The sequence below is a fragment of the Trichomycterus rosablanca genome, chromosome 21, assembly GCF_030014385.1.
Source record: "Trichomycterus rosablanca isolate fTriRos1 chromosome 21, fTriRos1.hap1, whole genome shotgun sequence".
NCBI classification, from domain to species: Eukaryota; Metazoa; Chordata; class Actinopteri; order Siluriformes; family Trichomycteridae; genus Trichomycterus; species Trichomycterus rosablanca.
Window position 1 is genome coordinate 9,136,235 of NC_086008.1, and position 23,012 is coordinate 9,159,246.

The 23,012-nt window shown below is 41.1% G+C and overlaps 1 protein-coding gene across 2 annotated transcripts in view; it reads right to left on the reverse strand.

The window, feature by feature from the left end:
- The window catches only part of LOC134335417 (uncharacterized), a 70,078-nt gene extending 49,722 nt beyond the window's left edge, over nucleotides 1–20,356 (reverse strand). For both annotated transcript variants that reach the window (XM_063017941.1, XM_063017940.1), the window contains exons 1-6: nucleotides 20,295–20,356; nucleotides 6,825–6,935; nucleotides 5,446–5,495; nucleotides 5,221–5,320; nucleotides 3,618–3,706; nucleotides 1,355–1,469 (exon numbers count right to left, since the gene is read on the reverse strand). In XM_063017941.1, coding sequence (XP_062874011.1) covers nucleotides 1,355–1,469; nucleotides 3,618–3,706; nucleotides 5,221–5,320; nucleotides 5,446–5,495; nucleotides 6,825–6,935; nucleotides 20,295–20,324 — 495 coding nt within the window. In that variant the 5' untranslated portion in view covers nucleotides 20,325–20,356. The remainder of the gene's footprint in view (nucleotides 1–1,354; nucleotides 1,470–3,617; nucleotides 3,707–5,220; nucleotides 5,321–5,445; nucleotides 5,496–6,824; nucleotides 6,936–20,294) is intronic.
- Nucleotides 20,357–23,012: the final 2,656 nt, after the last annotated feature.

The window sequence follows — 23,012 nt, forward strand, 5'->3', positions numbered from 1 at the left end:
CAAAAAGTTTCCGCACTTTGATATTTTGGTTGAAAACTGTGAGGGTGGGAGGAGTAGTAACTGGTCGTGTCTGAGAAACTGAGAGAGAGCTTATAGTCCGGATTTAGCGACATCTGATTTCCACTTTTTTGGACGCTCAGAGAAGCTTTAAGGCCGCTCAGGTGGCGCAGCGGTAAAAAGCACACGCTGCAACCGGAGCTGCATCTCGAGTACGTCGTATCGAATCCAGCTCTGCCTTACCGGCCAGGGCTGAGCAGCTATATGAACGATTGGCCAGTTGTTCAGGTGGGCGGGACTAAGGTCGGAAGTGGGTCTCACTCTGTCAGAATGGTGAAGTTATGACCTCTGCTGTCTGATTAGAGGCACCTACACAGAGATGAGGAAGGAGTGCTCTTAGGGTGTGTCTCTCCGCACGCAATGCTAGGTGGCGCAACACTCGTCAATGTGTGGGTGGCAAGATGCACACGGCTTGCTGCTCACGTGTCGGAGGGGATGTGGGTTAGCTTTGATCTCCTCGGTCAGGGCAGGATCGGCAGAGGCAGAGAGGAGGTGTGATGCAAACTGGGCAATTGGACGCGCTAAAGGAGGAGAAAAGGGGGAGAAAAAGGGGAGAAAATGCATAAAAAAAAAAAAAAGAAGCTTTAAGGGGAAGAAGATTTTCATGTGATCATGTGAAAGCAGCTACGTGCTCAACCAAAAACATTTACTGCTTTTAAAACTTTAAAAAGTTGGTATGACGCTGAAAAAATGCATCGGAAGGGGACTATGTAGAGAAATTATGTCAAGTTTAAAAGTGTGGAAACTTTTTTTTATTTTTAAATTTTTACCCCTTTTTCTCCCCTTTTAGCGCATCCAATTGTTCAATTAGCATCGTCCTTCCTCTCTGTCTATGCCGAACCCTGCCCTGACGGAGGTGATTGAAGCTAACCCGTATCCCCTCCGAAACACGAGCAGCAGCCAGATGCATCTTTGCCACCCACACATTGACGAGTTTGGCGCCACCTAGCGTTGCATGCGGAGAGACACACCCTAAGGGCACCCTCTCCCATCTCTGTGTAAGCGCCTCCAATCAGCCGGCAGAGAACGCAATCACATTCTGACAGAGAGAGACCCACATCCGGTTCTTTGTCCCACCCCCCATGAGCAACCGGCCAATCGTTGCTCATATAGCCACTCAGCTTCGAACCGGTAAAGCAAGGCTGGATTCGATACCACGCTTCTCAGAATCCAGCCCTGGTTGCAGCGCGTTTCTTTTTACCGCTGCGCCACCTGAGCGGCTACAAAAGTGTGGAAACTTTTTGAAGATCCCTCATAATTGTTATTTGTTTATTGATCCTTGTGTTTTGTATCTTACCTTATTATTCCTGTGCAGCTTCTGTTTCACATCCTCACATCGTTCTATAAGCTGGGTGAGCTCTGTCCGACCGATGGTCACATCAGCACCGGTAGACTCTACACTCAGCAGGGATCTGAATACAAAAAATATTTTAATTAGTTTATACTGTAATAGCAGTAATAAAGATATATTACAGACATTTAATAGGAGGTAATATAATTAACCAAGTGAGTGAATTTATGCAGACTAATTCTGCCATACAAGAACAGTAAACTAATTAGTAAACTAATAAGAAAACTAATGCCCTGGATAAAGGATGACAACATTATTCTGTTATTTTTTTTATAGGGGTGAGTTCATTTCTCAGCCTGTTCCTGCTGATCATCAAGCTGTCAGCACAGAGAGGAGATGCGAATGTGCTTTTGCAGGGTGTAACCAAATGAAATTATGTAAAAGCAAAGTGCCATAATCCTGGTCGTTATTGGATCAGAGGCCCCAATAACAGGCACTTAGAGGCGGCAAGCTGAGCTGATTAACTCCGGCGTATCGCCTCAGCCCCCGCCGCAGAGATCCAGAAACAGAACAGCGGCCCTCGCGCTACCCGAAATGGGCTGGTTTTCTGCTGATCTGAGCAGGTCGATATTTTTTGATGCTGCAAAATATATATTTCAATTTTTAGTCACAGAAAAAGAAGAGATGCAGAAAATTTATGTATTTATTAGTATTTTAATGTCGTTTTACACACTTTGGTTACATACATGACAGGACAGGTAGTTACTTCTTACACAAGATTCATCAGTTTAACTGATGAAGTTTAATATCAAACACAGTCATGGACAATTTTAGTTCACCTCACTTGCATGTCTTTGGACTGTAGGAAAAAACCTATGCAGACACGTAGAGAACATGCAAACTCCACACAGAAAGCACTCAAACTGCTCCACCTCAGAATCGAACCCAGGACCTTCTTGATGTGAGGCGACTGTGCTACCCACCCAGCCACCAAAATGTTTAAAATCCCAAGCCCTACTGTGGCAGTCATGTCCATCTTAAGCTGATGTACACATTGTCCCAGTTTGGATATATCCCATTATTTTTAGGACTATGCTGACCCCTGTCGTTTGCCACAAAGTACACTGATCAGCCATAACATTAAAACCACCTCCTTGTTTCTACACTCTCTGTCCATTTTATCAGCTCCACTTACCATATAGAAGCACTTTGTAGTTCAACAATCACTGAATGTAGTCCATCTGTTTTTCTACATACTTTTTTAGCCTGCTTTCACCCTGTTCTTCAATGGTCAGGACCCCCACAGGACCACCACAGAGCAGGTATAATTTAGGTGGTGGATCATTCTCAGCACTGCAGTGACACTGACATGGTGGTGGTGTGTTAGTGTGTGTTGTGCTGGTATGAGTGGATCAGACACAGCAGCGCTGCTGGAGTTTTTAAATACTGTGCCCACTCACTGGCCACTCTATTATACACTCCTACCTAGTTGGTCCACCTTGTAGATGTAAAGTCAGAGACGATCGCTCATCTATTACTGCTGTTTGAGTTGGTCATCTTCTAGACCTTCATCAGTGGTCACAGGATGCTGCCCACGGGGCGCTGTTGGCTGCATGTTTTTGGTTGGTGGACTATTCTCAGTTCAGCAGTGACAGTGAGGTGTTTAAAAACTCCATCAGCATTGCTGGGTCTCATCCACTCATACCAGCACAACACACACTAACACACCACCACCATGTCATTGTCACTGCAGTGCTGAGAACAATCCACCACCCAAATAATACCTGCTCTGTAGTGGTCCTGTGGGGGTCCTGACCATTGAAGAACAGCATGAAAAGGGTCTAACAAAGCATGCAGAGAAACAGATTGACTACATTCAGTTCTTTATGGTAAGTGGAGCTGATAAAATGGACAGTGAGCGTAGAAACAAGGAGGTGGTTTTAATGTTATGGCTGATCAGTGTATATTGTGATTTTAATATATTACAATATCAATGACATATCATCAACACACTCAGCCACAATGTTTAGCTGAGTGTGTGAACATTTCAAGGTCATGGAAAGGTCACTGGGTAAAAAAGTCCACAGTAAATGTAATGCAGCATTTTAAAGGTGAGAATTTCTTCACAGTTCAGTTTTATCCCACTAAAGTCAGTTCTGTTCCAGTTAGGACTTAATTGTTGTTCTGCTTCTATGGTAAATTTACAGAAGGATAAAGATAACGCTATTTGCAGTCACGTCACCGTATTGCAGCCCATCTGAACGCATACCTTAATCTCAGAGTTAGAGGATCAAGGGCTTTTTCCACATCCTGACTGCGGCAGAGCTGCGAGCTCAAGCCCTCAGACAACAAAACCACCTGTAAAACAGACAGGATGCAGAGTAAATACATAAAAGACAGATCCAGACAGAGTGAAAAACAATACGTGTGGTTCTGCAAATCAAAGAGAGCTGAACGTAGAATGTATCATAATGACGAGCTCTGGGACTTTCAACGTGGCGCTGTCATGAGATTCCATCTTTCCAAAAAAATCTTGCCTTGTAACTCAACGCCCCCTAAACTCAAAATCTTTGAAACTCGATGCCCTTCGTCGAGAAATTTGTACCCTTATACCCAACGTTTCCCTTAAACTCAATGGGTTGGTTTCCCAGACAGGGATTAAGGCTAGTCCAGGACTACATTTTGCTTTAAATGGACAATCTCCATTCAAAATTCTGTGTAGTCTAGGACGAGGCTTAATCCCTGTCTGTGAAACCAAGCCAATGTGTTCAGTTTGTTTTTTTAAAATGTATTTATTTAATTTCAAATTAACAATGAACAGTCGCTTTGTTCAGCGCTCGGCTTGAGCGGTGCGGTAAAACGTCATCAAAGTGTGAATATGAGACGAATCTGCAATTGTGTGAAATAACCGTCAGACTCACTCTGAAAGCTCCACATGTATCTGTGTTTAGCTGTATTTTCCTCACTGTTTCACTTTTAAACTTGTGTTACAGCTCAGGGTTCTGAGAAAGTGTTTTTATTTCACTGTTTTTATTTTATATTTGTATTATTTTCAGTGTATAAGTGACAAAAACTAAATATATGCAGTTCCACGGGACCATGGAACACATTAACAGATTTCCCAAACATCCCTATGGGAAAAAATACCTTGAAACTCAACGCCTTTTAAACTCAACGGCACTCCCAGAACCAATTGACATCGAGTTTCAGGGTACCTCTGTATCTTAAAATAAAAAAGAACAAATAAAACACATCTTCCATCTAAAAGTAAAACTGTGACATCCCAAAATAAAAAACACATCTTAATATTTTTTTTTTATTTAATTATGGTAAAATCAGGAGTCATGTCACCCACCCATATACTCAAAAATACACGACAGTACAGGTAACTAGTTATGTTTCACCAGCCACCTTAGATGTACTTTTTCTCCTGTATAGAAGCAGGCGGGTCAGTAATCTGTTAGACTAATCACTGACCCTTTCTGAGTAATAACTGACCCATAAATCCATAAAGACGTGCTTTGGAAAGCTTGATATGGAGGATACCCAGTGGACCTGACCTTAACCCTACTGAACACCACACCGCTGAGATTAACTGAAACATCAATTGTAAGTCAGACCCTTTTGTCTTGTGGGCAAAAAAAAAAGAGAAAGAGGAGGGGCAACTCCATATTAAACCGCCCATGGTTTTGACACTGAATGTCCAACAAGGTCATGGTCAGTTGTCCAAAATCAGGTGGGTCAAAGGTTTTACATAAAGCAAATTCTACAATGTAAAATAAGTCTAGAAGCAGGCAGGTCAGTAATCTTTCAGACTAATCACTGACCCTGCGATGAGACTGCAACGAAGACAAAGAACAGCTGTGGTTTACCTGTCTCTCCAGCTGCATCACCTGAGCCTTGAGCAGATTGACTCTCCGCTCCTCAAACTTCTCCTCTTTGGCCTCCTGGAGGAGCTGCACATACTGACACCTGAACACATAAGCAGATGGTGCTTAGGCATTCAGGAACGTTCTACACATCCATTCTCACGGGAGGCTTTTAGAAAGCAAACAGACAGGCTTTAAGGAAAGTAGGGATTAGCTTCCATCTGTTACCTTAGATCCTCGTACTGCATTTTCAGCTTGGCGTTTTCCCCTTCTAGCTTCTACAATGAAGTTCAAGCACATGCAGGAATTAACAACAAGACCACAGCACAACTAATGAGAAATGGTGCCAAGCATCACTAATACAACTTCAATTCCAATAGTCTTGTATGGCCGGGGTTGTCAAACTTTTTTTAAGAAGCCCACTTTTTTTTTTTTTTTCCTTTAGCGCATCCAATTGTTCAATTTGCATCGTGCTTCCTCTCTGTCTATGCCAAACCCTGCCCTGATCGAAGCTAACCCATATCCCCTCCAAAACATGGGCAGCAGCCGGATGCATTTTTGCCACCCGCACATTGATGAGTGTTGTGCCACCTAGCGTTGCATGCGGAGAGACACACCCTAAGGGCACTCTTCCTCATCTCTGTGCAGGCACCTCTAATCAGCCGGCAGAGGTCGTAATCGCATTCTGACAGAGAGAGACCCACATCCGGTTCTTTGTCCCGCCCCCCAACTGAGCAACCGGCCAATCGTTGCTCATTCAGCCACTCAGCCTCAAACCGGTAAGGCAGATACGATGTACTCAGAATCCAGCTCTGGTTGCAGCGTGTCTTTTTACCGCTGCGCCACCTGAGCGGCCCGTAGAAGCCCACATTTTGTCCATGACTTTTAATGTGACCCAGGCAACACAAGCAATGCATCTAAACAAAACCCAAAACAAAATATACCTCATTAATAAGAATGGTGGCAATCTGGTCCCACTGTGGTTTACAAGATGTAACATTAAGCCTCCACAAGGGGGAGTTTGTGTACAAGTTCGTTTCATTTTTATGTACTTGTTGAAATTACATTATTTCTTATTATTATTTTCTGCGACCCTTTTTCTTCGGCTTTAAAAAAGTGATGTAAGGCAGCGGCCTTGGTAAGTCCAGATGTGGGTCCCATTGCATTTATTTGAAAGAATCACATGGACTGGGACTGGAAAATCAATAGGCTCTTGGCGTATGGAAGATTTCTTGTGATGTCATATGGATCTATTTTGAACTGCCTATAGCCTATGTCAAGACTTTGAGAATGGACACATATTTGATTCGCCCGCCTCAAAAGTGCAAAGGTCAACGGACGGTGACTACGAAAGATTCCAATTCAGCAGATCCGGCTGAAGCAGACCAAGGTGAGGAAGCTTTTATGGTGGGCAAATCAAATGCTTCCATTCTCAAAGATCCAATGTAGGCAGTTTAAAATAGATCAATATGACATCATAAGAAATCTCCCATATGCCAATAGCCTTACTCTTCTCACTAAAATGCAACAGGACCCCCCTCTATATTTACTGAGGCCCCCTAGGGGTTGAGAACCACTGCAATAAAGCATCTACTGTAGTACTGTACCTGTATAATAGCTGAGTTAGCTTCAGTGCGTGTGTTAAGGGAACATCTCTCTAAATCATGACTGACTGATGAGTTTCTGTCCACTGGGTTCTTCCCCCTACTTAGCCTCATCTGGTAAAGAGAACACAGATCAGATGAACAGTATGAATAAAAACAAGGTAAATGTGTTACTGGTAACCAATAATAATCTTTAGCTGGGTAATTTGAATCTGTTTACCACATGTGTCAAACTCAAGGCCTGCGGGCCAAATCAAGTCATTTTATGTGGCCTGCGAGAGCTTAAAAGATGTATGATTGTCTTCAAATACACGAAATACTACATAAAATCGTACATAAACTGCATCTCCCACAATGCATGCCGATTCTGTGACCCGCAAAGTGACTGCATACCGCCACTAGATGGCAGTGTTTCCACATCAGCATTTAACTGAGGAGGTTTTCCAACAAATGATGTTGAGAAATATTTACAAATAATCCCAAAATGTACAAGAAGAGAAAATTGAAGAGCAGAAGGAGGAAATTTAATGAAAAATGGGAAAGTGAAAACAAGTTTGTGCTTCAATAAGCAAAACCGGTACGTCTCTTGTGTTATGAGGCCGTATCTGTGGTAAAGGAGTACAATATAGATGTAGATATACATTATAAATAAACAATATAAATTTGGTGTTTTGACATCAAACACAGAATTTAGCCTCCAAGAAAAACAACAAATTGTCCAAGACTTAAAAGGCAGACTGCAATCACAGCAGGATATGTTACCACCGGCCCTTTGAGGGCCACCATAATGCAGATGTGGCCCTCTGTGAAAATGAGTTTGACACCCCTGGTTTACATGGAACAAAATCCCAATGATTAAAAAGATAAAATATGAAACAATGCGTACACAATTACATCTTACTACAGAGTCATGTGTTACAAAGTAAAGCTTGACGTGACGCAAGCATTAACGTATCACAATACCGATACATTACCACACTACCAGCCCAACCTAGCAAGACACACGGAGAACAACAGTGCAAGTGAAGCAGAGACAGCTGGAAATATTAATGGTATGTTATGAACCGAACATCCTGTGATGACCTCAGCCCCTCTGAGCCCCCGCCCCCGTCAGCCTGCACCCACAACACCACTTTCCGATGGATTAAGGACCCATCACAGCTCAAGCTCACTCAAAATGAGGGGAAAAAAACGCAATCTTTGATTTCTCTCTACCTCTCTCTCTGAAGCCCGATTCCCTCTAAAGAGAAAAGACGCCCAGTGAACAGAGAGTGAGTGAGTGTGACCAATTCTCCTGGCTGCTCACATCTGGCAGAGCCGGTATAGAAGCGTGAGGTGTGAGAATGAGCCGGGCTGTATAAGCCATACAGGGCTGTCTGAGTGTGTGTGTGCTGGGAAACTGTCTGGGAAGAATTACAGGTCAACAACTGCTTTCCTGTTCATGCTTTGTGTATTGATTACTGAGGGAAGGGTAAAGGGAGCAGATGGTAGGAACTAAGTACTGTAATATAAACTTGATATTTTTAGACAGTGACAAAAACCAAATGACACAGCAAAAGAAAAAATCTAGTAAATCAGGGTGCAGATTATTATGATGATGATTATTATTATTATTATTATTATTATTATCATAAAATACAGCTGGTAAAGGGGGGGGGGGGGGGGGGGGTTGTACAGTAACATGGGACTTAGGGCCTGGATTCAATCCTTGCCTTTGGTCACGGTCATGTTCCTTCTGTGTCTGGTTAGGTTTCATCCGGTCTCCCAAAAACACAAAGGCAAACTTAAAAAAAAAGACATCGCAGAAAAATGTTGTCCTGCAGCTGCTATTTACATTTTTTAAAATATTAAACCAACTAATCAGAAAGCTGACGTAGAATTCTGAGCGTTAGTATTTGTTAAGGTAATATTTATACCCTGTTTCCCCGAAAATAAGACAGTGTCTTATATTAATTTTTGCTCCCAAAGATGCGCTGGGTCTTATTTTCAGGGGATGTCTTATTTTTCCATGAAGAAGAATTCACATATATTGTTGAACAAAAAAAATGAACATTTATTATATACTGTATATATACAGTATATACTGAGCCACTTGTACAGCAGGGACGGTATTGCAGCTTCCGGCCACCAGGGGGAGCTCACCACAGCACACTCGTACAGCACAGCAGGGACAGCGTACGGTCCAAACAAAAACTTTGCTAGGTCTTACTTTCGGGGGAGGCCTTATATTTAGCAATTCAGCAAAACCTCTACTAGGTCTTATTTTCAGGTGATGTCTTATTTTTGGGGAAACACGGTTATACGTACTGTAGGTGATCAATAGCTGTAAAATTCAGATCAGTGTTGAGCATGTGCTTCAATGGGAAACTTTTGTACAAATGAACAGTGCTTATTGTACCCGGGTTCAAATCTAAGCGGTGCTATCAGCCAGCCAGGCATCTACACAAACATGATTGCTACGCCCAGTGTTTGCAGCTGGAACAGGACCTGTCGTGACCCTGACCAAGATAAAGCGGTTATTGAAAATGAACTAAATTGTGCTTACTTGCTTTTCAGTACTGCCAAATACTAAGAAATTCGTTTTTTTATTATAGGATTTGCAAAGAAGAACATTTGTATTCAAATTGACAAAAATGCAAAACAGAAGCCCATACACTAGTGGTTTTAGACTTTTGGTCCCCATTGTATGTGTAAATATACCAATGTTTAAAATTAATCTAGTAGTGACATTCTTTAGATACTAAGCAGACAAGACATGCAGAATGTTACAGCCATTTCTACAGACACATCTAATGTGTGTCCATTATTTAATGCAAGATCTGTGTTGTGTTTTATTTTTTATAAATGCAAGTGATGTTGAATGATAGTGACAGTTATGCTGACCCACTGTCAGTGGATCAGAGAATACTCATCTCCAGACGAGATTTACAGACAAGACAGCACACAGGACTGGGCGATATAAACAAAATCCTCATGCAAAGTTTTAAAGTAGTAGAAGGTGGTAGCTTAGTGGGTAGAGCTTTGGGCTATCAATCGGAAGATTGTGGGTTCAAATCTAGACTCTGCTAAGCAGCCACTGTTGGGTCCTTGAGCAAGGCCCTTAACCCTGTCTGCTCCAGGGGCGCCATACAATGGCTGACCCTGTTCTCTGACCCCAGCTTCCAAAAACTATATATCTACAGGCACACATCTGGATCATAGAAAAACTAGCTTCTGCTTGAAAGGAATACAACCCAAAGAACATGCTGAGAACAACCAGTGTAGAGCATGAAGGAAGAGCGCCATCTAGGCAGGAACAGACACACTACAAGCTGAATCGTCTATTTAATTTGACATGTGTGGACTGTTGTTGTCTCTGCACTCTTTTATATTTAGTAATTCACTAAAGGTCTTTATAAAACTCTGTATCTGATTTAATCATTCATTTATCTTATTTCATTGTTTGATGCCTCATCATGATTTGCTGCCTATACATAGAAACACTGGTTGGAAAACAGGGTGCCTAGACAGGGCGCCAACCATCACAGGGCAACAGGCAATCACATCCAGCTATTTACTCAGACATCCCAAGTCTCCCGGAAGTTCCGGGAGTCTCCCGCATATACATAGCGGCTCCCTGATGCCCGCAAGTCAGATAAAATCTCCCGGAATCTAGAACGAGCGGCCAAGAGCGCACACAGACTTTATTCCCCGCGCACGCAGGCGACACAGACTTTATTCCCCGATCGCATATTAAATCCGTTATCTGATATACAATCTAGCGCACTGTGTAGGGAACATAAATCAATTGTCTAATATACTGTCTAGTGCTCTATACAATTTAGTGCACTATGTAGGGAACATAATTAATTATGTAATACACTATCTAGTGCACTATGTAAGGAACACAAATCATCATCTAGTTATACTTTCTAGTGCACTATGTAGTGATCATGAATGCGTTATCTAATACACTATCTAGTGCACTGTGTAGGGAACATAAACCAATTGTCTAATTCACTATCTAGTGCACTACGTATGGAACATAAATTCATATCTAAAATACTATCTAGTGCACTATGTAGGGAACATAAATCCGTGATCTGACATACAATCTAGTGCACTGTGTAGGGAACATAAACCAATTGTCTAATTCACTATCTAGTGCACTACGTATGGAACATAAATTCATATCTAAAATACTATCTAGTGCACTATGTAGGGAACATAAATCCGTGATCTGATATACAATTTAGTGCACTATGTAGAGAACCTAAATCCGTTAACTAATACGCTACCTAAAGCATTATGTAAGAAACATAAGTCTATTATCTAGTACACTATCTAGTGCACTAAGTAAGGTACATAAATTATTTTCTAACATACAATCTAGTGCACTATGTAGGGAACGTTAATCTATTATCTTTCACACTATCTAGTGCACTATGTAGGGAACGTTAATCTATTATCTTTCACACTATCTAGTGCACTATGTAGTACACATTAATGTGTTTGTGACGCGAACAGTTAGCTTAGTAGCTCCGTTAGCAGCTCCTAAAAGTTCTGTTATCACCCATATACAGTGTATCACAGAAGTGAGTACACCCCTCACATTTCTGCAGATATTTAAGTATATCTTTTCATGGGACAACACTGACAAAATGACACTTTGACACAATGAAAAGTAGTCTGTGTGCAGCTTATATAACAGTGTACATTTATTCTTCCCTCAAAATAACTCAATATACAGCCATTAATGTCTAAACCACCGGCAACAAAAGTGAGTACACCCCTAAGAGACTACACCCCTAAATGTCCAAATTGAGCACTGCTTGTCATTTTCCCTCCAAAATGTCATGTGATTTGTTAGTGTTACTAGGTCTCAGGTGTGCATAGGGAGCAGGTGTGTTCAATTTAGTAGTACAGCTCTCACACTCTCTCATACTGGTCACTGAAAGTTCCAACATGGCACCTCATGGCAAAGAACTCTCTGAGGATCTTAAAAGACGAATTGTTGCGCTACATGAAGATGGCCAAGGCTACAAGAAGATGGCCAACACCCTGAAACTGAGCTGCAGCACAGTGGCCAAGATCATCCAGCGTTTTAAAAGAGCAGGGTCCACTCAGAACAGACCTCGCGTTGGTCGTCCAAAGAAGCTGAGTGCACGTGCTCAGCGTCACATCCAACTGCTGTCTTTGAAAGATAGGCGCAGGAGTGCTGTCAGCATTGCTGCAGAGATTGAAAAGGTGGGGGGTCAGCCTGTCAGTGCTCAGACCATACGCCACACACTACATCAAATTGGTCTGCATGGCTGTCACCCCAGAAGAAAGCCTCTTCTGAAGTCTCTACACAAGAAAGCCCGCAAACAGTTTGCTGAAGACATGTCAACAAAGGACATGGATTACTGGAACCATGTCCTATGGTCTGATGAGACCAAGATTAATTTGTTTGGTTCAGATGGTCTCTAGCATGTGTGGCGGCAATCAGGTGAGGAGTACAAAGATAAGTGTGTCATGCCTACAGTCAAGCATGGTGGTGGGAATGCCATGGTCTGGGGCTGCATGAGTGCAGCAGGTGTTGGGGAGTTACATTTCATTGAGGGACACATGAACTCCAATATGTACTGTGAAATACTGAAGCAGAGCATGATCCCCTCCCTCCGGAAACTGGGTCGCAGGGCAGTGTTCCAGCATGATAATGACCCCAAACACACCTCTAAGACGACCACTGCTTTATTGAAGAGGCTGAGGGTAAAGGTGATGGACTGGCCAAGCATGTCTCCAGACCTAAACCCAATAGAACATCTTTGGGGCATCCTCAAGCGGAAGGTGGAGGAGCGCAAAGTCTCGAATATCCGCCAGCTCCGTGATGTCGTCATGGAGGAGTGGAAAAGCATTCCAGTGGCAACCTGTGAAGCTCTGGTAAACTCCATGCCCAGGAGAGTTAAGGCAGTTCTGGGAAATTATGATGGCCACACAAAATATTGACACTTCAGGAACTTTCACTAAGGGGTGTACTCACTTTTGTTGCCGGTGGTTTAGACATTAAAGGCTGTATATTGAGTTATTTTGAGGGAAGAATAAATGTACACTGTTATATAAGCTGCACACAGACTACTTTTCATTGTGTCAAAGTGTCATTTTGTCAGTGTTGTCCCATGAAAAGATATACTTAAATATCTGCAGAAATGTGAGGGGTGTACTCACTTTTGTGATACACTGTATATCCTTTGGTGTGTGCGAGAGGTTTTTTAGCTTTTTTTTTTTTTTTTGGCTTGGGGGGTCGGGGTCAAGGTCCGGGTCCGGGGGTACCTCCCTGAAATGAGTTTTTGCAACTTGGGATGTCTGTTTACTTACATTTAGGGGTACATTAGATAGGTAATCCAAGCAAAGTACCCAAAGGAAACCCACATGGACAAGCAAAGAGCATACCAAACTCCTCTCAGATAGTGATCAGAGGCAAAGTTTGAACCCCAGATACCCAAGGACCTTGGAACTAGGCGGCACCTACATTACCTTCCATGCTACTGTGCTGCCCTCTATATGTGAAGCATTAAGAAACAGAATTCTCCCTCAATGTCCATGTAGATGTTCATTTAAGTGCCCACAAAAAGGCAGCTAGTGGTAAATTGGATGCAGCTAATTCGCCCCTAGGTTTAAACTGGTAAGAAGTTTCACATGTTCTCTCTTTCTATGTGCACGTATCCATAAGTGTAAGCAAATATGTCACATTTGTGCTTTCTAAAAGCAGACTTTAACTCTTCAAAGAGCACTCATTTATCTTAAATAAGCACTTTATTCTGATTAAAGTCATGATGGGTCCAATGCCTATTCTGAATAAACTGGGCAAAAGGTGAAAAAACACCCTGGACTGGGCACTAATCTAATCTAATCAGTGCAGAACACATCTACAGGCAATATGAAGTAGCCAATGCATACACTGGCATTTGTTTGGGGGGAGGACACATGATTGGCTGAGACACATGATTGGCTGTGTGTCTGTAGGGGAGGGACAATGGCTGGCACAATTATGACCTCTGCTGACTGGTCAAGGTGCCTGCACAAGTAGGCAGCCCATTACAGATGGCAGTGAGTGGCTCTTGCGCTCTGTGGGACCCCACCCCTAGCAGGTGAAAAGAAGTGATCGACGGCCTCAGTCCTCCTCAATCGGAGGTGTGGTTTTTTTGTAGGTTCCCTTAGTTCAAGTCTCTGTGTATGGTTGTTAAGTTCCTACAGCATAAGAGAAAAAAGTCAAACATGTAACCCAGTCCACTTTGCCCACTAGACACCCAACTGGACAAGAGCACTACTTGGGATTCCAACCCTGGATCTGAGAGGTAGTGGGCTAGCATAATTTACTGCTGTGGCTTTTCAAATCACCTAAATATGGACTATGGTTACAAGTAATGCCTGAAAATACAAATAACATTGCCAACATTTTACTGTATATTATCCAAAGGCGACACGCTGCTGTTGGTTCCATCCAATAATATATAAACAGTAACAGTTTTATTAATATACACTGATCAGCCATAACATTAAAACCACCTCCTTGTTTCCACACTCACCGTACATTTTATCAGCTCCACTTACCATGTAGAAGCACTGTGTGGTTCTACAATTACTGACTGTAGTCCATCTGTTTCTCTACATACTTTTTTAGCCTGCTTTCACCCTGTTCTTCAATTGTCAGGACCACCACAGGACCACCACAGAGCAGGTATTATTTAGGTGGTGGATCATTCTCAGCACTGCAGTGACACTCACATGGTGGTGGTGTGTTAGTGTGTGTTGTGCTGGTATGAGTGGATCAGACACAGCAATGCTGATGGAGTTTTTAAACACCGTGTCCACTCACTGTCCACTCTATTAGACACTCCTACCTAGTTGGTCCACCTTGTAGATGTAAAGTCAGAGACGATCGCTCATCTATTGCTGCTGTTTGAGTCGGTCATCTTCTAGACCTTCATCAGCGGTCACAGGACGCTGCCCACGGGGCGCTGTTGGCTGGATATTTTTGGTTGGTGGACTATTCTCAGTCCAGCAGTGACAGTGAGGTGTTTAAAAACTCCATCAGCGCTGCTGTGTCTGATCCACTCATACCAGAATAATCCACCACCCAAATAATACCTGCTCTGTAGTGGTTCCTGTGGGGGTCCTGACCATTAAAGAACAGCATGAAAAGGGGCTAACAAAGCATGCAGAGAAACACATGGACTACAGTCAGTAATTATAGAAATACAAAGTGCTTCTATATGGGTAAGTGGAGCTGATAACATGGACAGTGAGTGTAGAAACAAGGAGGTGGTTTTAATGTTATGGCTGATCGGTGTATACATAAATATATAAATTATACTGCATTCATGTGTTAGCTGTTGTATTAAATAGGTGCACTGCCAAAATATGAAGGTGACGACTCTCTATCGACGCATGAGTATTGATTTTAATGAGCACTTTCCAGCATGCAGTGTGAAACCTGATCTGAGATCAGCATTCTTCCTAAGCCCAGCTGCTGGCTGAGTCTGTTGGCTTTAAAACCCAAAACACCTCAGATGTTTCGTAAATCTTGGCTGTTGATCAGGTTCCACAATTTTGTCACCACTGGAGGTCTGCTTTCCCCATGGCAGAAACTTAAAGGCTGTGTTATAATTTCCCAGAATGCAGATTTCAGGAAATGCGTAGTGTTGGTCGAATCCTTTAATCAGGCATTCCCAATAATCGGCTCTTATCTGTCGGGAACAGCTGGGCTGGCGCTCTGTATCTCCCAGCGTTTCAGAAGAAAGCATTGGGATCATGTCAGCGAGATGTTGTGTGGCCTTTCAGCTGTTACGCAGCACATATGGCGTTTACTGTATTATTCCTCAGCTTGGACTTGTTTTGAAGAAGGAATCAGCCAAGAATGTGTAACGCAGCTCTCAGCTGGTCTCATGTTTCCATGAGGTTTTGTTTTGTTTTGTTTGACGTGTGTGCGGAGCTGGATTTGGTAGCTTGTACGTGATTAGCGCTCTGTTCTTGTGGAGCACGACTTTGACAAAGTACACAGAGAGGAATAGAGAAAAGAAAGCAGAAGACTGGGAGAGAGGGAGAAGGGGGTAGAGATGCAATCAATAAACAGATACATTAGAAGATGTCATGGGACTGAGTGCACATGCGCATAGCGGTCAGTTCACATTAGCCAGTACAGGCCAAAGCTAGACGAGCAAATCTTTGCTTTTCTGTCCCTATCCGGCATACAGACGAGAAATAAAGCGGAACACAGTTAAAGCAATAGTATCCATATTTAGAATGTGGGAAATATTTATATTTTTTCCCCTCTTTTTCCCCCCCAATTTTATCCCCCAGTCTAGTCGTGTCCAATTAACCTGAATGCGTCCTCTATACTAATTCGACCCTTCACCGCTGACTGAGGGGTCGGACGCCTCTCAACTGACATGCGCCCCCTCCGGCACGTACAGTCAGTATAGACTGCATTTTTCACCTGCACGAGTCAAGTTCATATACTTCACGGGCACTGTGCACGGAGGGCCACACCCCCATCAGCATTATTCCTCAGCCCTGTACAGGCGCCATCAGTCAGCCAGCAGGGGCCGCAGTCGCGCCAGTTATGAGGACCTATGATCCGACTAACAACCCTGAACGACAGCCAATCGATGTTCATACCCATGTTCATATCGATGTTCATGTTCAGCCCAGTCGGAAAGGCAGAGCTGAGGTTCGATACGATGTATTCGAAACCCCAACTCTGGTGAGCTAGCGTACTTTACCGCTGCGCCACCTGAGCGGCGAATGTGGGAAATATAATGTTTTAAATGGTTTTATCATGTCTTGGATGGTTGAATCCATTTATATTTACATTTTCTGCATTTAGCAGATGCTTTTCTCCAAAGTGACTTTCATTACAGTTACAGTATACAGTCTGAGCAATTGAGGGTTAAAGGCCTTGCTCAGGGACCCAACAGCAGCAACCTGGCAGTGGTGGGGCTTAAACCAGCGACCTTCTGATTACTAGTCCAGTACGTTAACCACTAGGCTACGACTTGGATCTGATTATTTAGTATGAGTTTTGGGGTAATTATTTTGTTTATACCTGACTGGTTTAATTACATGATTTAGTCATGTGCTTATCTTCATTTGATGCTTCATCATGATAAGGGTCATGGTGGTTCTGGTGTCTACGCAGAAACACTGGACGCAAGGTGGGAAAACACACTAGACAGGGCGCCAACCATGACAGGGCAACAGGCACCTACATCCAGCTATTTACTTACATTTAGAGGTACATTAGATAGCCAATCCAAACAAAGTACCCAAGGGAAACCAACTTGTATACCAAACTCCTCTAAGATAGTGACCAAAGGCAAGGTTTAAACCCCAGATCCTTAGGTCTGTTTGTTTATTGGGATTTTAACGTAATGTTTTACACTTTGGTTACATTCATGACAGGAACGGTAGTTACTCGATACACAAGCTTCTTCAGTTCACAAGGTCGTATCAAACACAGTCATGGACAATTTAGTATCTCCAATTCACCTCACTTGCATGTCTTTGGACTGTGAGAGGAAACCGGAGCTCCCGGAGGAAACCCAAGCAGACACGGGGAGAACATTCAAACTCCACACAGAAAGGACCCGGACCACCCCACCTGGGGATCGAACCCAGGACCTTCTTGCTGTGAGGCGACAGTGCTACCCACCGAGCCACCGTGCCACCCTCCAGATCCCTAGGACCTTGGAACTATGCGGCACCTACTTCTTCTATGTCCTACTGTGCTGCCCATCCTGATGCAACCCTCCTAATTTTCATCCAGGCTTGTAGCAATGAGGTCACCGTGAGTGTGTACCTCCCAATGGCAAGGATGTTTGCCCAACCCAGGCCCCCCTCAGACAAAACCAATCATGTCTTTATAGACACCTGACTGACCGAAAGCAGTGCCAGTGCTGAGATTCAAACCCAGGATCTCAGTGCAGGTGGGCTTTTCCATAAGACAAAATTCTGGAAAAATTTAGATCCTTCGATTGTGCTTTCTTGCCTGTTGGCTGTCCGCTAAGGTCACCCACAAAAAATCATAAATTGATTTAATGTTAATCATCAAATCAAATAGATCACTGAGAATATACCAAGAAAAATCATAATTGAAATACTGAAATCCCGACTGAACTTTATTAGCAATAATCTTGCAACGTGTGTCTTGATTTCCAAGCTTTCGAATGGACGTTTAATGGTTTTTCATTTTCCCATCCACCGTTTTGATATTGATCCGATACTGACAACCCTGTACGTCCACAGCCTGTGTAGAAAAGTAAACACTGGTAGCACGTCCAGTGCCAAAACAGCGTGCTTAATTAGTGAGCAGGTTCCGGCCGGCCAGCCAAGGCCGTGACCTTCTCCCGGGGAATAATGAGCCAGGCAATGTTTGGGGCCTCGAGAGCAGGATCCCAGTGCCGATTGCATTCTTAGACGTGCGAAACTGACAGATTGAGGTGACCGGACAGTGAACTGTACACTTGGCACAACCCAGCTGAAGCTGAAGTATTTGCAACTCGGGCTGTCGGTGGGTCCAATCAGTCGTTTGTGTTTTGGGGTCATCACGCAAGTTCACCATGTTTCTCAGACAGTTGGGGGTAGGTGGTAAATTAACAAGGAGCAAAGGAACCAGTTACACTGGAAAAATAGAGAGTCTGTTTTGGCTTAAATAACAAAGTATAAAATGTATATTTTTCATTCCACTGTTTTACAAGTTCTAGCTAAATCCTAAATGGTTTTCTGGTCTTTACACTCTAGCTACGTCACTAAAAGCCATTATGAATTCATTTACCCTCAAACTCTGGCTTTAATAGCTTATTTCCACTTTCTATATAATTCAGTTTTAGTTAAAATTAGACATTTGGTCCTACTCCAACATTTCCAACAAAGCCTTCTATTGTTACGTATCCTGTTTGTGAAATTACACCTTTTAATCAACTGTTTAGATCTCATCCCTTCTTGTTTTATTTTCACTTGTTGTGAAATCACAATCATACTACAAATATTGTAGTCATTGAATGTTATTGTAATGTGATTTTATAGTACTGTACAGCACTTTGTTTTTACACTAGCTTCCCTATAAATGTGCTGTAGATACACTTTTTATCTCATAACTGACTAAACTATTATGCATTAGTACTGCAAAAGTATAGAATCTGGAATGGTTTGGATATTTTGCATCATGTCCCAGTATAGGGCAGAAATCCTTGTTTGAACTCTACATTCTAAATGCTGAACTGGTTTTGCTCACCGTGTTTATGTTCATCTTATGTTCTATATTGTTTACTATGTTACACTGTTCCTCATTAAATAAAACATGAAAACTTGTTTCTATGAAGCTTGTTGATTTAATACTTTGATGAGTTGCTATAAGTCTGTCGTTTAACAGATAACTACCATCAGATATCAGTTGAAATTTGGATCATTAATTAACACGGTCAGAATTCTGCATGTTTATAACTCAGTTATTTCTATTTTACTGTGTTGATAGCACTCATTTTACTTACTTTTACATATTATATATTTTACTATGTGATAAATTGAAATGTTTGCTTTGTTTGCTGAAATTGAATGATGCCAAAAGACTTGGTGACTCTTATAGATCAGCTGCGCCACCTGGTGGAAGCTGGTTTTAACTTCTCCTTCTGGTCTTTATAAAATAAAACATTTAAACAGTAATTTTTCCCATTAAATTTTTCATTGAAGTCAATTTTGCCTACAAAAAGTACACGACAAACTGACAATTAATTATATATATTATGGCAAGCCAAACAGGAAATATATAGCAAACACTGATATATACGGAATGAAAACCGATATATATGGAATGAATACTGATATATATACAGTATATATATATATATATATCAACACATCAAGTTTCATTCCATATATATCAGTGTTTGCTATATATTTCCTGTTTGGCTTGCCATAATATATATATATATATATATATATATATATATATATATATATATATATATATATGTACTGCTACATATTTTTAATTTAAATAAATTATATATACATTATATGTTTTTTGTATTAATGTTTCGAATTTAACACACTGGGGAGTGTGACGTGCAAATGCCACTGTACGGATTACTGTGAACACCAGTAACCTTTTCAGTGCGTTGATGAAGCACATATTGACTCTTATTCATACATTATTTGATTTGTTAAAACTAAAACAATTAATATTTAAAAGCAGATAAGACAATGTTCTAGGTTTTGAGACCAGAACTTCATCTGTTTTGTCATCACACCGGCGTGTAGCTGCAAACGTACGGAACACCGTGACTTGCCATTAGTCCAGTTAATTACTTAATAAAAACATATTCAGTAAAATAACTGAAGACGGTTTACGGAATGTTAATACAGTTGTTTATTGTTAGTAAATGATTTACTGTTGTTTGCGTTATTGATGTGTGTATGTGAGGTGGTGGTTGTATAATCAGTACAATAACTTACTTTAGAGTTGAGTGAATGTTGTTGATGCATTTTCTCGTTGCTACCCAAAAACCCGCCGCTGCTCAAACACACACTGACATTTCAAAATAAAAGTCCCACACTCAGCTGCTCAGGTGTAAAATACTTTCTCTCTAGACTTACTTTTCCAATTCAACAGTGTTTTCTGATTAGACACATTAATTCTACAACTGATATTTCAGTGTCTTATTTATTTAAGTTAAATTAAATAATTAAAAACAATTAGAAGAGGTGTTCCAATACTTTTGTTCATATAGTGTACAATGCTGCCCCTAACCTGGTTTCTTCTATTTCTTCTATTATTTCTGTTTTATAAATTTTTCCCTTTTTCTCACAATTGAATCGTTCCCGGTTGTATCTCCAACCACTTCTTTTCACTTGCATGAAGCGTGTTTACACAGGGATCAGTATCACATACAGTGGTGGTCAAAAAAATAGCAGTGATTTTAAAAAAGTGAATAAAGCACAAAATCATTATAATAACTTTTATTTCCATAAATGCAAATGCACTGAAAATACTACACTTTTAATTCTAAATCAAAACATTAACAACATTTAGCCAGTTTGTGTTAATCCTTTACAAAAAGTTAAGAAAAATGAATTTTAGGCTGTTCAAAAAAATAGCAGTGCCAGCATTTTTCTTTAAAAACTCAAAAAATGTATCTATAAACTGAAAATGTTTGAGGTTTCACTTTACTTTAAATTACTGAACTAATATTTAGTGGCAGAACAATTGTTTCCAAGATCTGTGTTGCATCGAGTCGACCAACTTCTGGCACCTCTGAACAGGTATTCCAGTCCAGGATGATTAGACTACATTCCACAGTTCTTCTGCAATTTTGGGTTTTGCCTAAAAAAAAACGTGTTTCAGATGTCAGAACACAAGTTCTCTATGGGATTGAAGTCAGGGGATTGGGCTGGCCACTCTATTACCTCAATCTTGTTTGTCTGTAACCAAGATGTTTTGGGTCATTGTCATGTTGAAACACCCATTTTAAGGACATTTCTTCTTCGACATAGGGCAACATGATCTCCTCAAGTATTCTGATATATTTAAACTGATCCATGATCCCTCGTATGCCATAAATAGACGTAACACCCTGGTATGATAAACATCCCCATATCATCATTTTGTACCACCATGCTTTACTGTCTTCACAGTGAACTTGGGCTTGAATTCAGTGCTCGAGGGTCGTCTGACATACTGTCTACAGCCACTAGATCCAAATAGAACAATTTTGCTTTCACCAGTCCACAAAATGTTGAGCCATTTCTCTTTGGACCAGTCAATGTGTTCTTTGGGAAATTTGAACCCATTCAGGAAACGTCTTTTTCTTAACAACGGAACTTTGTAAGGAGTTCTTACTGATAAATTGGCTTCACTTAATCATCTTCTGTACTCACTGGTAACTTCAGATGTTCCTTGATCTTTCTGGAGGTAATCATTGGCTGAACCTTTGCCATTCTGGCTATTCTTTGATCCATTCAAACAGTAGTTCCACGCTTCTTTCTGCATCTTTCAGGTTTTGGTTGTCACTTTAAGGCATTTGAGATCATTTTAGCTGAGCAGCCAATAATTTGCTGCACTTCTCTGTATGTTTTTCCCTCTACAATCAACTTTTTAATCAAAGTATGCTGTTCATCAGAACAATGTCTGGAACAACCCATTTTACCCAGTATTTCAGAAGGAAATGTGCTATGACCAACCTGTGCAACATTTGCCCCCCTCCTACCTTAAATAAGGGCCAAAATTGACACCCGTTCTTCTGCAGAATGAGTGACTTCACCAATTGAACTCCTCACTGCTATTATTTTGAACAACCCCCTTTCAATCAATGCTTCGATTACTCAGAATGAACGGCATGCATGTCCTAATTGTTGGGTTTGTTTTGTTTTTAATACTCTACTACACTTTTAAGTAAATTTTTTGCTATGTAGAAATAGCATTTCTACTAAAAACTTTGATTTATCAGGTTAATGGTGTTGGACTGCTATTATTTTGAACACCACTGTACAGAATCACACAAACGAAAAAATGACTTCATCAGACACTTATACGTTTATTATGTAAGCATAAATTAAAGAATAATTAAAAATATACAAATAAGACAAAACTAAAGTAATGGTGACTAGTCAGTTTATTATCCATGAGTTACAATAAATACATTTTTGGTGCAATAAAGAATTTATCCACAAACATATCAGATAGTATACAATGCTAAACAATTAATTACTAATTAACAACTAATGTTGTTTGCTCCTTTTTTACAAATTGCTGGTATGATGACCTCTTGCTGTTTAAATACTTTAGAATAAAATTGCAATTAGAGAATACCATACAATAATACTATCAGAAATTCCATTTTAATCTATTTCTTTGGCACCTTCAGATCAGTTTAAATAAATTAACCTTATTGCTTTGGTCAGAATCCACCCTGCAGATCGGCTTTCACTACAACTCCTAAAACATACATTTTACCTTTGGGGGTTTTACTGATTACATGAACAAACATCATCAGTAAAACCCCCAAAGATAAAATGTATGATTTTTTTTATTGACTAACGTGTACATGTGCGTTTACAGCAAATAAAGGCAAAATATTAAAAAACCCACGTGTCAATGTCAGTAGTTAAGAGTTCACACACTTTTATAATGTAAAGATTCACTAAATAAAAAGTTCTAACTGGATAACACCACAT